Raw genomic sequence first — 14,095 nt, 5'->3', positions numbered from 1 at the left:
AAGAACACAGCATCCATGGGACCTGACAACATCCCAGGCTGCGTTGTACATGAACTACAGAACAAACTGACACCCACCTAAGTACCATATTCAATCATAGCCTCACCTCAGGCATTGTGCTCACTGAATGGCGCACAGCAACGGTTATCCGACTCCACAAAGGGGGAGCTACCATGGACCCTGGGAACTACCACCCCATTAGCCTGATGAGTCTGGTCTGCAAGACTATGGAAAGTATCATCATGGAACTTATAAACAATGACATTGGTAATCTCCAAACTCTGGACCCTACCCAGTTCAGGTTTATAAAAGGCAGATCATGTCTCCTAAACTTGATAGACTTTTTTGAAGCGGTCACCAAAGCCGTAGATGAGGGTAAGGTGGTTCACACAGCCTATCTAGATCTCACCAAGGCTTTCAACACCATCCCCCACTCTGGAATTATAGATAAACTCACTAAACTAGTTATAAATCCCTATGTCACAAGATGGGTTGCCAACTGGCTCATTGGCAGAAACCACACTGTGAAAATAGCAGACTCTAAATCCAACTTTAGACCAGTGATAAGTGGAGTACCACAGAGTTCAGTCCTGGGTCCTCTCCTGTTTGGTATCTACTTCTCTGAAGTACAGGCTAACACAGAAGGTCTTCGGCTAACAAAGTTCACAGATGACTGCAAACTAGGAGCCACAATCAAAACTCCTAATGATGTGGACATCCTACAAAAGGGCCTCACTGAGACAGATGCTTAGTGTCAAAGCCATGGCCTCAAGCTCAATGCCAAAAAGTGCATTGTCATCCCTTTTGGTAAAAACTCTGTACCCATGAACTACCACATAGGTGGTAGTCTACTTAACACTGAAAGTGTGATATGAGACCTTGGGACAGAGGTGGACAGTAGTCTCTCCTTTGATAATCACATCACCACAGTAGTCAGGAAATCCTTCTACGTGGCACACCTCATCACAAATTGTTTCTCATCCAGGAAAAAAGAGATCATTGTTCCCCTCTACTCATCACTCATTAGACCCATTATAAAGTACAATGCCCCTTTTGGTATGTACCTCACAAGACATCTACAACAACTGGAAAGGCCACAGAAAAACCTCACAAAGAGGATTACAGGCCTCAAACAGATGCCCTACGCAGACCGTCTCAAAAAACTCCAGCTTTACTCTGTCACATATCAGCTACTCAGAGGCGATCTCTGCCTAACATACAAAGCTATGCCAAACCCAGAGCTGTTGGATATGCTCCACTTAAAGAAATCCCAATCCTTCCGAGCTACATGCTCTAGGGACCTAAACCTTGTAACCACAATAAACAGAACATGCTGGAGGGATAGATTCCTGTCCCAGAGACTTCCCATACTCTGAAACAAACTACCTTTATATATCAAACAAAGCTCCTCATTAGCACTCTTCAAGAAAAATCTTGATGAGTGGATGGGAGATAGGAAATTCACTCCGGGGATCATTTCTGTGGCTCTGCTTGACAGGGGCACAGGAAAATAATTTTCTTGGGTGGCAAAAGCCAGAGTATCATTTGGCTAGGTTTATATAGGCCCTAGGGCCAATAGCCTAGTACCTATCTGTGAACCTGTGAACCTATGAATGTTTTGTCATTTTTGTTACCTCCTCTCAAGTCAGTCATTTGGTTGCAGTTGTACATTCTATGTTTTCCTAAACTTCAAAAACTACAACAATGCTTTTAAGTTCCTATCATTATACAATGTGTATGCTTGTGTATCTATGTGTGTGTGTGTGTGTGTGTGTGTGTGTGTGTGTGTGTGTGTGTGTGTGTGTGTGTGTGTGTGTGTGTGTGTGAGATGCAATGGTGTGGCCAAAGCTTTCAGGATCATGAGTGCAGTACCTTCCTGACAGAATAGAATTCTATGTCTACTTTGTTTTTAATCCAATAAAATTCTCACAAGGAAAAAAGAATATCTAGTAATTTTCCCTATTTCCACATCATTACTAAATTGTCAAGTGTATATATTCAGTCTACCTGTGACACATCTTGTTGGTTATATTAGATACACTATCTATTGAAATGTTGAATACTCAGTTTTGATCTGAATGCAGGTGTCTGGCATAGAAGATTAAAAGAGACTGAAGCGAAATATGTTTACATAGCAGTATTTCTGCAATGTAAGGCAAATTTCTTCTGTTTCAGATGGTTTTGAGTTCCTTGAGATTCTGAAAGAAGTTGCTAAGGACAACACCAACAACCCAGACTTAAGCATTGTATGGATTGACCCTGATGATTTCCCACTGGTGAGTAATTAATGAAGCACTTATGCTGTCAACATAATTTTTGTATATTTTGTGCCAAGATATACTTCGTCAGGAAGTTTTGATAGTGTACCATGAACAAAGGAAGATGGGAGGTCATAGACTGGTGTCACACTTTCACCATGTTTTGCAAAATATTCAGAAGTTCAAAAAAAAAAAGAAAAATTTCTGCATGAAACAAAAAATAAACTGATCTCAGAATTTTTTTTATTTTTAACCATTTGTTGTTTTTTAAAGTAAAAGTAGCATAAATGGACAGTATTCATAATTAAGTATTGTTTTAGGTGAGGATTTCTGTTTACTGTTCCTTACTGCTTAATTAATTGAAAAAAAATATGAGTGTATGTCCAATGTGGCCACATAAATATCGCTTTGCTCTTACCTACATAATATTATTCTTAAAGTTATGCATAACATTATTTCAGGTTTAATTCCATGTAAAAGTACATGCCTAGAATTCTTGCAAAATATTATATGTACAGTTATAGAACCATGTTCCTAATCCTTGATGATCCTATTAATTCGGATGCAAGTACGCTAAATGCAAGATATGTATAAATATGAATGAAAGTTCATAGGGGATGGAGATTTTGAGAAAATGGATGAAACACTAGAACTTTACCTATGGAATAGAAGAAAGAAAATAATTTGCCACCAGTAAATATAACTGGCAGTTTGTTTCTGATAGTGAAACTGAAAACACATGGCTACTTCCTTGGGGTGATGTGCCACTGCTAAAACATTACTCTGTTCGGGTTTTATGTTAGTGTTGATGAAGAACTGGCAACAGAGTTAAGAAGACCACTTCTGAAGATGAACAAGTTAATTGTCTGAAAGGGTCAAGGCAGTACAACAGCTGATGCATGCAAGAGATGAACTTCAACTGAACTGCACTGCTCACAGCAGAATATTTTCTGCTATGTGATACACTTGTGAGGGCTTCCTGTCAACCTCAATGTTTTTAGGGTAATGGGTTAGATGCATGTTTAAATGATGAAGACTACATCAAGAGACATGCACAACTGCATCATAGGAAGCCTAAAGGGACAGAATAAGAAGGGGGGGGTGGTAGTTACTGTGATGCCCACCACTGCTACCAATATGTGATGGCCACCAATATGTTACATACCCACACTGGGTCAGTAATCAAGGAACCCGAATCCTCACCACTGACACTGGAGAGGGACATGCATTTGGAATACAAATGGATACACACAGTATTCCCAGATGCAGACCTCTGCATCAAGTACACTTTCTCTTAAGAACATACCGGGAACACACTCAGCCAAGGATATGTATGTCTCTCTATCTCCCTCCAGGTCCCCAGTAAGACTCCCCACTGGTATAGCTGCAGGGTTAGGTCCTCAGCCAAGTGTCCAAGCCAAGTCCGCCAGCACCTGCTCTGTAAACCCAGTGCTTCATGTCCCTTCCCCAAGTAGCTGACACACACACAGACTGAGAGGTTTGACTTTACACACACACACATACACACACACACACACACACACATACACACACACACACACACACACACACACACACACACACACACACACACACACACACACACACACCTGGGAAAGGTTGGCACAGATTACCTACTCTACCAGCTTTGTCCAGACAATAAGGTAGATTCACTGCCACCAGTCAGTTACTATAAGACTTTTATAAAGGGTGTCCAATTATACAGTGCAATATTAATACTAATACAAATGATAGTAGTTGACCAAGATAGCTAGGCCTTCTGGAGTGACCCACACAGTGTCACCAAATAAATAAAAGTACTCTCAAATGTTAGATACTTTCTACAAGGACCAGCCACAATAAAAGTTTTAAATATATTTAATAATAAATAATAAAAGCACATGAAAATACTAAATATATATTTACAGTAAACCAGAGAGCTCAAATCACAGAAAATACTGAAATTAACATTGATGGACAGACTCATGCAAATATAAAAAAACACTCTATGAACTAAGTTTCACTATATTCCTGACTGAATCTAAGAGCATTTTACTGTTCCTAAGTTAAGTTACTTACTACCGCAAGGAAAGATGCTGTGGATGAGGGTCTTTCTAGTCAGGTTTTTCAGACAGAATACTCCCTACTCTGATTTCTCTCTGAAATATCTAAAATCTAATTTCCAAGAGGGCTGGCAGAATGACTTCATCTGGTCACCTGAGTCTAGGTTTTCATGGTATTTCCCTTTGAGGCTGAGACAGGAATTTAACATAGATGGCTACATTACACATCTAAATGTTTATGGCAGTGCCTGGGGTTTCCACTCTTTTCACTCAGCTAATGGATAAAGGCTCTTTCCCAGACCCAGATTCTCCAGTCCTATTCAGCACTGTGGGGTGAAGTTTTAATGGTTTAACAGCTCATTCGCATTTCCCTTATTTTTCTTAAAGTTTAACCTTTGCTGTCCCAGTGTCCTCTATTAAAACATACACATTTAATTCATTTGCAATAATACGTGTACATTTCTTTTCATTTCAGCAGGGAGCACTGTTGATACATTTAGCACAAGCAAACCTCACAAATACATTTTCAGCACAAACATCTGTACAAATCAGTTCGATATACAAATGGCATACAGTTCTAATTTGTAACACAAACATCTTGTATAAATCAGTTTTATATTCAAAGTGCATATCATTCTTCACAAAATTCCATCTGGTTATGCTGGTACTTGCCCAAATCATCACATCTCTTCCCCCTCAAAGACTCAAGCTATTTTTTCAAGATGCCCATGAGAAATGTGGCTTGAGAGAAATAAGCCTATCTGGGAATATGCTACCCCTTGTTCTGTCTTGAGAGCCCATCTGTGTTGGCATTGCTGACCCCCTACAGTGATTTACTGTCATGTAATATGCCTGCAATCCTAAGCTCCATCTTAACAATTTGGCATTTTGCTGGCTGGCTCTTAGTAGCCATGTTAAGGGATTGTGGTCAGTAACTACAGTGAATTTCCTTCCATATAGATAAGGCTGAAGTTTCTGCAGGGCCCATACAATAGCTAGACATTCCTTTTCTACAGCTGCATAACATTCCTCCCTGGGTTGGAGTCTACAGCTCATATATGCCATTGAGTACTCTTCTCCCACTGAGGAAACCTGGCTATGTACAGCCCCCACCCCATGTTATAAAGCATCTATCTGCACAAATTCCTTGCTGTAATCTGGACTGGCTAACACAGGGGGTCCTCCCAAAGCTCCTTTAAGTTTCTGGAATGCCTGCTCACATGCTGGGGGTACACTACCTTATCTGACCTGCTTTCCCTTGGCAGGTGTATGAGGGAAGCAGCTATGGTGCCATAATTGGGAACAAACTTTCTATAGTACCACTCTATCCCTAAGAATGCCCTCACCTGCTTTTTTGGTAATAGGGGCAGGCCATACCTGAATGGCTTCCACTTTGGTAGGTTTTGGCCTAATCTTACCACTCCCCACTCTATGAGCCATATAGGAGACCTCTGCCATACCCGCCTGACACTTACTGGGCTTAATGGTCAACCCTGCCCTCTGCAGTCTGCCCAGCACCTCCCTGACAAACTGAAGGTGCTTTTGCCAGTAATGGCTGTAGATGGCAACATCACCCAGGTAAGCAAGAGGATAATCACCTGCTCCTGCTAGGATATGATCTAGCAGCCTCTGGAAAGTTGCTGGGACATTTTTCATTCCAAAGGGCATCTTTGTGGACTCATACAAGTCAAAAGGAGTCACAGAATCTGACCTCTCTCTAGTTTTGGGAGTCAAGGGCACCTGCCAGCAGCCCTTGGTAAGATCAGTAGTGGTCAAATGCTTAGCCCCACCCAGCTGCTCTAGGGCTTCATCTGTCCTAGGGATGGTGTAAGCATCTGACTCTGTGTGACTATTTAGTTTCTTGTAGTCCACACAGAACCTAGTGCTGCCATCCTTCTTTGGTACTAGCACCACTGGGGAGGCCCAGGGACTGCTGGATTCCTGGATTACTCCCAGTTCCAACATCTCCTGTATCTCCTCCCTCAGAGTCTGTCTGACTTGCTCAGGCACCCTGTAAGGGGCCTGCTTTATAGGCCTTTGGGACTCTGTGTCCACATGGTGCTGCACCAGGTGAGTGCTTCCCAGTGAATATGTCCCCAAACTCATGTAACACTGTTCGGATTTCTCAAACCTGGGTAGGGGATAGCCACTGAGACATTGTTACCCCTTCCACTGAGGAGATCAGGCACCATATCCCCCTCAGACTCCTCCTGCCATCTGCTGTAAATACTCAGCACAAGGGCCTCCCTGTCATGGTAAGGCTTCATCATGTTAACATGGTACAATATGTGCCCCTGCCTCCTGCCTAGCAGTTCTACCATGTAGTTAACATCACTGACCTTCCTTACCATTTTGAAGGGTCCCTCCCAAGCTGCCTGCAGCTTATTGTGTCTGACAGGAATGAGCACCATCACCTGCTGTCCCACAGCATACTCTCTGGCTTGAGCATTCATGTCATACCAGACCTTTTTCTGCTGCTGGGCTTCTGCCAGATTCTCCTACGCCAAGACCATGAGCTCCCTAAGCCTTGTTCTGCGGTTTAAGACATATGCCATAACAGACTCCTTTTGGGATTCACACTCACCCTCCCACTCATCACAAATCAAATCTTTAGTGTAGGGTTTAACCTCTCCACAAAACCATTAGTCTAGAGGTGGTAGGGGGTGGTCTTTAGGTGCTTCAACTCACAGCTCTCCCACAGACAAGCCAGCAGGTCTGACATGAAATTGGTGCCTCTGTCAGTCAGTATTTCTCTTGGAAAACCTACCCTGCTGAAAATCTCTAGTAAAGTATTTGCCGTCTTCTCTGCCTTGATGGAAGACAGAGCTACCACTTCAGTGTATCTAGTAGCATAATCTACTACCACTAGGATCTACCTCTTTCCTGTGGAACTTGGGGTACTCAGAGGTCCCATAATATCCATAACTACCCTTTGAAACTGCTCGTCAATTACAGGCAAAGGCATCAAAGGAGCTTTGATCTTGTTGTCTGCCTTGCCTACTTTCTTGCACTGCTCACAGTCCTGTAGTACCCCATGCCTAGGACAGATGAAGCCCTAGAGCAGCTGGATGGGGCTAAGCATCTGACCACTACTGATCTTACCAAGGGCTACTGGCAGGTCCCCTTCACTCCCATAACTACAGAGAGGTCAGCCTTTGTGACTCCTTTTGGCTTGTATGAGTTCATAAAGATGCCCTTTGGGATGAAAACTGCCCCAGTAACTTTACATACCTGGAAATCACAGGCCAATAAAAATTCTGCGTGACATCTCTTGGTATGCTTTATGTCCATATGACCTGTAGAGGGAATGTCATGGGTTATGGCTAGAAGTACCAGATGGTAGGCTCTGGGCACTACCAACTGCTGTATTACCTCACCTTCTAGCCCTCCCTCAGGGGTCCACTCACTATACAGTAACCCTTTGTTCCAGTATACAGAATCGCCTTTTCCTGGAAAATCAGTTGACTCCCTAGCTACCTCCCTCAGGCCTTGTAATGTAGGTTCTGAGAGCTGATCTTGTCTCAACTCTTTCTTTGTAACTCTTCCCAGCTCCCCTTCACAGGAAGTCTGGCATCCTCTGACAGCAGTGCCTCACTGTCAGCCTGGGTACTACTAATCAACTCTGCCCTTGCGGTCACTCTGTCCAAGAGAATATTAGTACTCACAAGCAGCTGTGTCTCACTTTCAGTCTCACTGCTAAAGTAGCCACATCACCAGTTCTGGCTTCAGGTGTGTGGTCTGTCTGGGTCTCCCTCAGGCTACCAGAGCCACATGTCTGTCTCCAAGCCTGCTGCATGTCATTTCATGCACACAAGTTACTGCATGATCAAAATCATTCTCTATCAAGACATCTGCAGTGATATCCTCAAACACACCTACTTTCTTGCTTCCTTTTTGACCCTCCCAGTCAAAGGCATTTGGAATGGGATCCCTCCTAAAGCTCTGACTGGAGTGGACTGCCCAAGCAAGTACTGCTCCTATTTAACCATTGCAGGCTTCACAATGGTTATATCAGAGGATGGGTTTCTCTTGACAGTGGCCTGTTTACTATCCACCAAGATCAAATATAAACTCTGCTAGTAGTTTAGTACCCCTGTTGTCACCAGACAACTTACCGCTGCCATTCTGTTATTTGCACTTGTTGGCTCCCCCACCTTTTGTTCCCCACCTTGCCTCCATGGACATCTGTATGCTACATGGCCCCAGTGGTTACATTTAAAACATTTAACCCTTGATCTTGGCCATGTACCAGAACTAGTGGCTCCTCCTGTTACTAGTGGACTTTGTTTGGGGTGGTTTAGGCTGCCCACCATGGGTTTCCTTATATCCATCTGCAGCACTGGGTATCCAATTCCTGTGCAGTGATGCCCTGCTTGCTAGATAAACGTCTTCTTTTCTCCCAAACTCATCTGCAGAGTTGCATTACCTGTCTGTCAACCAGAGCAAAGTGCTAAGGGCTTGTTCCCTCATCAAAATATTTGCTAGCCCTTGTTAAGTGTTGGCCTGACACCCACTCACCCACCTATGAAAATAAGTGCTTAGTTCAACAATATAATCACATACACTTTCATCTGCCTTGCGTCTATGCTCACAAAACTTTTTTTCTGTAAGATGCAGGTATTGACTTAAAACATTGTAATAGACACTGCTTCACTTTATTATAATCTAAACAATCAGTATCAGACAATTTAGAAAAAACAGTTACAGCTTTACCATGGAGTAAGGGGGTGAGGAACTGTACCCAGAGCCCTCAGTCAACATTATACTGTTTGCATACTCTTTTAAATATATGAATAAAACTATCAAAATTATGGGTTTATATTACCCTATCATACGATTCAAATAGCGAACGCTATTTCATCGTACCTAAAATATCTAAACCATAAAATATCGAACATACAGAACAGCAAATATTTTCCCAGGGAAGAAATTTGCTGTTCCAAAACACAAACACACAACACAAGCACACCAAAATAAATAAACCACACACATACACTTAACAAAACCATAATTCTAACCCTACACTAATACCTATCCACTCACCTTAACCCAACCCTAACCCTAAAGCCCCTAACTACCACACACTCACTTACCCGCTCCCTAACCCTAAAGCCCCTACCACACACTCACTTTACCCGCTCCCTAACCCTAACCCTAAAGTCCCTAACTATCGCACACTCACCTTACCTGCTCCCTAACCCTAATGTCCCTAACTATCAGACACTCACCTTACCCCGATCCATTCCCACACTTACCTTAACCCAGTGTGTAACCTCCATTCGCATACTTACCTTACCCCGGTCTGTAACCTTCCCACCACAGTATAGCAAATAGCAAAGCCATGGAAAGGACAACAGAAATCTTACCCTAGGTAAGATTTCGAAGTTTTGTGGCTTCACTATTTTGAGTTTTTGAAAAAAACAGGTCGATATTATAGCATTCAAAGTTTAAACACTTCAATACTATAATATAGACCCAAAATTATCACCTTCTTGGTACTGAAGAATAAGTTTACTGACCTTTATTGCTTCTGGGTTATGGTTACTCCCTTCCCCAACTTTTTTCTGTATTCTTGCATTTCAGTGAGAGGGAAGTGTTTATGGTCATTGGCTGATTGGGGTTACCTGGACTATGGCTTAGAGTAAGCACCTCATTGGTTCTTTCGAGCTTTTTTTAAAGTTGTTTCAGGTTTCAACTTTCTGTTACTTAAGAAGTTAACTTGTGAGTGTTTTTGCCATTTCTCACTGAGTTAATCAGAGGAAGGGCACTGAGCAAACTGATCTGTGATATATAACATTAAGTATCCTGTTTTTTGCTTATTTTTATGAGTTATTTATAGCACTTTTATTGTCTGCTGCATACTTTTCTAGCTAGTTTCAGTGTGTGTGAGGTATTAACTGGAAATTTTCTACATTTGTTAAGCTTCTATTTGGGTTTGTCTGTTCTGATTTCCTGCCAAGGAGTGTATCATATAACTTATTTGTTTGCAGTTAAAAGCATTCTCTAGAGTCTCCTTGCTCCTTTATCTGTTTAAAACTTTCATTTAAAGGTGCACTTCGGCTTTTCTGCTGTGATAAACATTTCTGCAGTTTTTTTTCTACCTACGTAGTGTGGGTAGTTGTAGCATTGTCCATATTCAGGCTTGTGTTTTGGGCCTAGTTGTTTGTTTGTAGAGGCTGTGTGCCTGAGCACATGTTCCAGGCCAACTTATAAATGCAAGAATGGCTTACTTTAGCCAAAGCCATTCTTGCATTTCAGTGAGAGGGAAGTGTTTATGGTCAGTGGCTGGTTAGGGTTATATGAACTACGGCTTGGAGTAAGCACCTCATTGATTCTTTCGAGCATTTTTAAAGTTGTTACAGGTTTCAACTTTCTGTTACTTAAGAAATTAACTTGTGAGTGTTTCTGCCATTTCACACTGAGCTAATCGGAGGAAGGGCACTGAGCAAACTGATCTGTGATATATAACATTAAGGATCCTGTTTTTTTGCTTATTTTTATGAGTTATTTATAGCACTTTTATTGTCTGCTGCATATTTTTCTAGCTAGTTTCACTGTGTGTGAGGTATTAACTGGAAATTTTCTACATTTGTTAAGCATCTGTTTGGGTTCATTTGTTCTGATTTCTGTTTCCCACCATCCCTATTGGTATCCTGTTCTTATACTTGGTGGCTTTGCAGTTGCCCACCCCTACTGTAAATTTGATCTGGGACACTCCTTCCAGACTAGTGTCATTACCTCATTCTACCTAATACAGGGAGAACATTTGAGAAGGCCAACCCACTTAGTTTCTTAACCTTGAGTTATCTTCTACTCCTCCTTCCTCCCTTTCCACTTTACAAAAAGAAAAAAAAAAACATTTTATAAGCTTGTTTCCTGCTTTTCCTGTAAGTATTCTAGTCCAGATACAGATTTGCTGTATCCAGGACTGTTTGTAAGTAAGTTTCTAAGCCCCCAAGCCTTTCTGTGTTGGAGGGAAGCCTTCTAGCTTATCAGTGGGAGTGGTAAGAACTAGGTAGCTTATCTGAAAAAAACACTTTCTGCATTGCCACTTAGCTAGGGTTAAACTATTCCAGGCGCCATAAAGTCAGCTCTTTGAATTTTCCCTTAGAACTAGCCAATTTGTTAGTTTTAGCAAGCAAATCTGTTTGAACACAGCACTTGTTCAGAACTCATTGTAAGCAATAAATAAACTACAAATTACTACAGCACTCAACTTTCCTCACTTGTCTAGAGGAAAACAGTTTTTAGTACTTAATAAATAAGCACCTATCCAGGCATGTCTAAGAGTCAGCTCCCAGTGTTTTCTCCTGTCTACTTGATGAATCTGGGCATTTTGGGGCAATGCAGCAATTGTCTCATGTACACTGTCACAGACAACCCTCTACACCTACCAACCAACACTACAACCTGTGAGAGATGCACTTTTATAGCCAAACTGAAAGCAAAGCTCTCTTCACCCAAGACTGGACTAGACAGTGAAAAGAAGAAGGTAAACACTTGCACCACACCACACTCATCATATAGTCTCTCAAAACCTACACCACCAAAACACACACACATAGAAACACAAAACACACACCTACATTCACAGAGGCTCTCAATAAAAATCTGCCCAAGCAACAGGGACCGCCAAAGCAGAAACACAAGCAACCTCCACCCCCCAATTACAACCCAAATGACACATAGCACACAAACTCAGTGTGCCAATCAACCACAGCCCATAAGGCATAACAACGTACCCAACACTCTAGCCATAGGTGACTCTATAGTCAGGCACACTGATGTTCCACTCACCAAGCTAAACAAGGAGAAAGTTACTGTCAGCTGCCTGTCGGGTGCCAGGATCTGCCACATAATGCATGCACTCAAGTCACTCCATAACAAGTACAAATATGACTCTGTCATTCTCCATGTTGGTGTGAATGACCTGAGATATACCTCGCTGGACTACATGAAAAGAGACATGGACGAGCTGTCCAATCTTGTAGCCCAGGCAGGTATGACCCTATGCCTGAGTAGTATCCTGCCATCACCGAGAATTATACCACAGTACAAGGACAAAATGATTGACTTCAAGAATTGGTTAAGCTTCCGGTGTCATTCTAAGGGGATCCAGTATCTGTCTGTCTGGGATGGCATGATCGACAGAACACAATGCTTTGCCAGAGATGGCCTGCACCTGTCACCCTTGGGATTCCAGATACTGGCTAAGGCTCTTGCCACCCCTATAATACCTTTTTTAGGCAAGGTTCAAATGACAAACACAGCACTGTAACCAGTACAAGCAAGCAAAATCTGAGGATAATGCTATTCAATGCTATAAGTCTAAACCTCAAAATGCACTCACTCGAGGCACTCCTTAAAATGGAGAACATCGACATCTGAGCAGTGTTAGAGTCCTGGTTCAAGGCTCCAGAGAGCACCCCTGCATTACCACGCTATATAATTCATACCACACCTTTCGGCCACCTAACCTGAACCAAAACACTAAAGGTGGAGGCATGTCCATATTCATTAAGGATATCCACACCTTCAGGCCAGCTGCTCAGCATAATACATCCGAGATTATCCAAGTGCAACTAACTCTGGGGAAGACAGCAATCCACATTGTAGCTTGCTACAGACCCCCCACCATGCCCCAGGATTCCCACTCCTCATTTCTTGATACACTGGAAAATATTAGGGTACAACCTAACACTCAAGTAATGGGTGATTTCAACTACCCCACCATTAACTGGGAAAACTACTCATGTACCAACTCTTTTCCTCAAAGTTTGCTGTAATTCATAAATTCCAAAGCCTTGGATCAACTTATCCACACCCCCACCACAGGCAGCAATATCCTAGACCTGGTCATTATCAATATGGGTAACTGGTGTTCCACACCAGAAGTCAATTCCTTGTTGGTCAAATCCAACCACAAGCTAATCACCCTAGACATCCACATCCCACCCGCACCCCAATTAGGGAAACCACCCTAAAAAATGTCTCCAAAGCCAACTTCATGCTTCTTAAGACAGAAGTGGCAAACTTCACGACACTCATGCAGACGAACAACAGAGGTACGACTGCTGAATCCTACACAAATGCACTTTATAAGCACTTGCACAAGTGCATGGATGGTGCAATCCCTAATAGAACCAAGATGCTATCCTCCAAAAAATCTGGTGGTCCCCTGCCATAAACAAACTCTACAACAGAAGAAAGAAACTGTTGCAAAAATAAAAAAATCCCATGATTGGAGGAGATCCCTGGTCAGCCTCAGTAAGAAGCTGAGATCCCTCATAAAATCCTCCAAAGCCAGTAACAAAAACAAAATCACCACTAATTCTAAAGATAACCAAAAAGCATTCTATAGCTATGTCAAGAATCACAATGGCAACACACAGATCTACACTGAGTTACAGCACAATGGCACAAAATATACAGAGCCAACTGATATTTCCATCATCCTGGCAGATAGGTTCTGTGATAACTTTACCCCCCTCTCACCCCTTAAAGGGCCCATCCCTATACTGGAAGAATGCAAAGTTCCTGTAATCATGGCTGCACAGGTAAAAACCACACTCTCCAAAGCCACGAACACAGCATCCATGGGACTTGACAATATCCCAGGCTGGGTTCTACATGAACTACAGAATGAACAGGTACCCCACCTAAGTACCATGTTCAATCATAGCCTCACCTCAGGCTTTGTGTCCACTGAATGGTGCACAGCAATGGTTATCCCACTCCACAAAGGGGAGCCACCACAGACTCTGGGAACTACTG

At 42.4% G+C, this 14,095-nt stretch overlaps 1 protein-coding gene across 1 annotated transcript in view; it reads left to right on the top strand.

Moving 5' to 3' along the window:
* LOC122803361 (calsequestrin-2-like) overlaps window positions 1-14,095 on the top strand; it is a 362,905-nt gene that overhangs the window by 329,537 nt on the left and 19,273 nt on the right. Inside the window, exon 9 of the mRNA XM_044072939.1 lies at window positions 2,176-2,276. Coding sequence (XP_043928874.1) covers window positions 2,176-2,276 — 101 coding nt within the window. The remainder of the gene's footprint in view (window positions 1-2,175; window positions 2,277-14,095) is intronic.

This window comes from Protopterus annectens, chromosome 5.part1 (assembly GCF_019279795.1).
Source record: "Protopterus annectens isolate FY-2018-M chromosome 5.part1, PAN1.0, whole genome shotgun sequence".
Classification (NCBI taxonomy): domain Eukaryota; kingdom Metazoa; phylum Chordata; order Ceratodontiformes; family Protopteridae; genus Protopterus; species Protopterus annectens.
This window is presented reverse-complemented; position numbering and strand designations above follow the sequence as displayed.